Source organism: Sitodiplosis mosellana, unplaced genomic scaffold (assembly GCF_009176505.1).
Source record: "Sitodiplosis mosellana isolate CC-2019 unplaced genomic scaffold, AAFC_SMos_1.0 Smas_scaffold_5706, whole genome shotgun sequence".
Classification (NCBI taxonomy): domain Eukaryota; kingdom Metazoa; phylum Arthropoda; class Insecta; order Diptera; family Cecidomyiidae; genus Sitodiplosis; species Sitodiplosis mosellana.
This window is the reverse complement of record NW_022600948.1, coordinates 1-4,578: the sequence shown is the minus strand read 5'-3', so window position 1 is coordinate 4,578 and position 4,578 is coordinate 1. Positions and strand designations below refer to the sequence as shown.

General features: G+C 36.8%; 1 protein-coding gene across 1 annotated transcript; it reads right to left on the bottom strand.

The window, feature by feature from the left end:
• Positions 1 to 1,423: 1,423 nt before the first annotated feature.
• Positions 1,424 to 4,204, bottom strand: LOC129572894 (facilitated trehalose transporter Tret1-like; the record flags this gene model as incomplete). The annotated part of the gene is given in 6 exon segments (XM_055453008.1): positions 1,424 to 2,077; positions 2,245 to 2,921; positions 3,168 to 3,324; positions 3,419 to 3,590; positions 3,781 to 3,837; positions 4,051 to 4,204. Coding segments are annotated over 6 exon segments (1,545 nt in total), but the record flags the coding sequence as incomplete, so codon positions are not given.
• Positions 4,205 to 4,578: the final 374 nt, after the last annotated feature.

The window sequence follows — 4,578 nt, the reverse complement described above, 5'->3', positions numbered from 1 at the left end:
TGCTGACCCTAACGGAGTTGGAAAACCAAGCGCATCGACATCGAACGCAAAAAAGGTGGCAAAGAAGAAGGGTGGTGTTGGAAAAAGCGAAGGTGAATGTGGATCGAAGGGACATAAGTGCGCATTTTGTGGGTTCACAGCCCCAAGTGAATCGCAGCTGGTCAGACACACGCGCACTCACACCGGCGACAAACCATTCAAATGTGAAGTTTGTGCGACAGGATTTACCCAAAAGGGTAATCTCGAAAGCCACATGAGGACCCACGCGAATGACTTCCCGTTCCATTGCTCGATTTGTCGACAAGGATTCAAGGTGAAGAAGGCGAAGGAAGCGCATGAGAAGAGCTGCGATCCACGTCGATACGAATGCTATTTGTGCAAATATTCCACTTTGAAAAAATCACATTTAGTCAACCATATGCGCAAACACACCGGCGAAAAGCCATTCAAATGCGAAGTTTGTGCGACAGGATTTACACAAAATAATTCACTCGCAAGGCACATGAGGACCCACGTGAATGACTTCCCGTTCCATTGCTCGATTTGTCGACAAGGATTCAAGGTGAAAAAAGCGAAGGAAGCGCATGAAAAGAGCTGCGATCCACGTCGATTCGAATGCTATCTGTGCGAATATTCCACTTTGGTCAAACAAAATTTAGTCAGACATATGCGCAATCATACCGGCGACAAACCATTTCGTTGCTCTCATTGTTCCGAACGATTCGCTGTCAAATGTAACTTAAATTGGCACTTGAAACGTCACCACAATAAAACGAAATGATTTTGGTAATGCATTCAAAAGACATTCCACCGTCGAAAGATGTCTAGGGACACGTTGAATGTAGTTTTTGTGATTGTATCACATTCAGAAATGTTTGTTTATCACTTGCTTGTGCGCGAAAGAAAAGAATCTCATAAAATTTGTACAAAGATTGATGAAAATCAGCTCAAAAATGTTACAGTTAAGTTTATTTGATTGAATGAAAATCGAATTGGAACAAAGTTCCAGACACAGAAATATCCAAATCGAAGAATTGCCATAAAAAACATTTGATATGAGTGAATAAAGTGATAGAAATTAAAGCATGAATTCATTTTGTTCTTCTTATTTCAATACAAAGCTGAAATTGGACTGGGGAATGGATTATTCTGTCGAGAAGGAACAAATGAGTCGACTAAAGTTCAAAGTATCTTCCGATTTAATTGAAAGAAGAATCCGAAATCGGCCATTGGAGCATTGAATTCAATGGCCGATAAAGAACAAATGCCGATGTTATAGGTGAAAGTAAACAAGTGATTGAGCTGCCAAAATGTAGTCAATTCCATTAACTTTTGTTCCAAAAAACCACATTCAATGCGATGAATTGAGTCAAAGAGTTTCATTCAGTCATTGGTCGTGGATGCAATAAGAAAACGTCACACATTTTTAGCTTAACATTTAATTTTAATAATTTTATTTCAATGGAATAATTTAAAACATAGCTTCTCCATTTGTGGCATCCACGTAAAGTTTTTGTTAATCAAATATTGTCTACATTACTATTCTTAATCGAGTTTCTCTCTTGTCAATTTCAGAATTGTCATGAGTTCGGGTTCTATCCTTCATCTCCCTTCTCGAACTCACTCGAATGTGCGGTCAAAATTTCCGAAATTGAATGGAAATTTAAAAACAAATATAACAACAACATTACAAAACAAACCTAGCAAAAAACAAAATTCAATGTTTTTCTTAAATTTATCCAAATTTAATCACAATTTCGTGCATTCCATTTCAGTCTTTTTGAACGAATTTTCTACATCTTTCGCTACCATCTTCTGGCTTGACTTGACGATTTTATGGTCGGTGATTTTCTTTGAATTGTCCGAATAGTGTAGTTCGATGTCTTCCAGTGAAATATTCTCCGTTTCCGGTAAGATCAAGTACATCACAATGAAACCGAGACCGGAGACAGCACAGTAAAACAGCGTTGAACCGGGCAAAGAGAGTGTAAATTCTAAATTGTAATACGTTTTTCTGGAGATAAAACCAAGAATATAGCAAAAGGCAGCTGCAAATCCACTTGCTATGCCACGAGATCTGGAATACATGAAATTTTGGGATTACTAGAGAATTTTTTGATTAAATTTTTGCTTCACTACTGAGAATTTTTGAAAAATGTTCAAATAGAAGCACTGTTTTCGAAAAATGGTCGAAAAAGAATGAAAAACTAAGAAAATGGAAGAATAATTTTAAACCAAACTTACCTAAAAGGAAAAATCTCCGATAGAAGCATCCATGGCATGGTAAGAAATCCGCAATATGAGAAACAACTCCAAAGAATCAGGCAAACTAACGGAATGTAATGAATGTTTCCGTTGTCCGGTTGAAGTGATTCAATGTTTTGATCGAATGAAATGTAGCCGGTAGGTAAGTAAATGAATCCGTAGCAAGCAAGAATGGCCGAGCAAAGGAATATTCCCGTTAACATGGTTAAAAAGAAGCGCCGCTTGCCACTGAAGCGAACCGAAATAATGAAAATAACCGTTGCCAAATTGTTAAGAAAACTCATAATAGCGGCCGCTTGATCTGGTGGGATTGGACTTTCGTATGCCTTGAAAATTCGAACCATAAACGGTGCCATGGACGCGATCCCTGTGAACTGAACGATGACAAACAGTGATATTATAATGCTGAATGGCTTAAGCGTTCGCTTCCGTTTCATCTCGCTGAGCTTTTCTCGCATTGTCGGCAATGGGTGAACACACTTTAAATTCTCTTTGATACACAAGTCACAAGATTTAGAACGTTCACTGTGTTTTTGAAGCTCGTAGAATTCGTTAGCTATGACGTCACTTGACACCCAACCTCGAAGCCAGCATAGCGATTTCTCAGCTTCAGATTTGCGATTCTTTGATAGAAGCCACTGAGGTGTCTCTGGAATCTTCAAGGGAAAATTATCGTTCAGTATTCATTTGGATTTTTCTTTTAGATTTTAGTCTAGAAAATTTTGGCATAAAATGCTGTAAAAATTCATCTTTTGACTTAAAACCGTATGAATTGAGAAAACTTTTGAGTCTGAAAAGGCTTTTTTAGAAGTAATTTTCATTTCCAACATTTCAAAACGTGTCAAAAATGTCAAAAGCCCTTAAAAAAGTAGTCTTTTTATCAAAAATCACTGAAAACTCACAAAACAAACGGCAACCGCTGTGATCACAGGCATCGCCAAGCAAACTAGTGCCACGGATCGCCATGCCATCAAGGTGTTTAGGCCGAAAACCATGAATATTCCCAATGTCACGCTGATTCCGGAGTAAGCAATTAACACTCCACGCGTTGAAGGCTCACTGGAAAGGCAAAAAAAGATATTTTAGCCCATATTCTACCCGATCTACCGAGCTCATTTTGTGCACATTTTGAATAGAAAATATTGATTTTTACCATATTTCACCGAGGTAAGTAATGAGAGGAGCTTCCATCATACCAACACCTAATCCGAGCAAAGCATAACCGCTGATAATTTTCCAAAAAACATCTCCTTGGTAAACCATAAACCAACCAATCGCCAAAGGAAGGTTCACAATGATCATCGAACGTTTGCGACCCAGAGAATCTGTACAAAAGTTAGTTCAAGTCAGTTATGATAGTAATTCAAGTAAGCCTTTTCCATTGGAATCAATTTTTTCTTCAAGAGACGAATATTTTCAATACCTCAGAAGAATCTTTTGAACACTTTAAGTTTCTTGAATAAATGTTTAAAAAAAAATGCAAAACAATTTATTTTTGAACGGACGAAAATTTACCTGTTATTAAAATGGATAACAAACTGCCGAACGGTTGAAGAAGATAGCAAATGCTTCCTGTAAAAATTGAAATGATGAATGATTGGGCGATTTTTGGCAAAAGATGAAAAATAGAACATTTATATTGGTTTCGAACTGCCGAACTATTCAAGCAAAACGTTATGTAGATGATTGTTTTTAGAATTATAAAGAAAGAACGACATAAAACCAAAGGCAAGCAAAGAAGGAAGGTAGAAAAAAGAAAAATGGAATAAATAAATGAAAATTTACCTAACCAAGACGCTTCACTCGGTGTAATTGTAATGAATTCATTGCGATTGTGTTCATTCGAAATGCCAGTCAGTGCCGGAATCAAAATCGAGGGAAAGGTTGTGATCAATCCCAAATCGGTTAGAAGTAAATTTTTCACCGTCGTTGCGATGAACTGAAAAGAAACAACAAGAGTTATTTAAAGTAAGAGGTTTTGGTAAATAGTTTAGGGATAGAGACATTGGATATTTGTTCTGGTAATCTAATATTCCATGAATTGAACTTGCAATTAGTAAAAATAACACAATGTTGAATAAATAAACGATTTCGTGACTTCAATTGGCTTCATCTAAACTGTAAACGGCTAAAATTCAATGAAGTTGATTTTCGATTTGATTCGATTCGATTCTTATTAACGCAAAAAAAAAAATGAACGACAAAAAGTGTGATATTGATCAAATTTCTTAGTTGAACACTTTTTAACAAAGGTACTTCCAGTGGATCATACCTTTAGTGCAAAAGCATTTATTGCTCTCCCTAACGCAAACG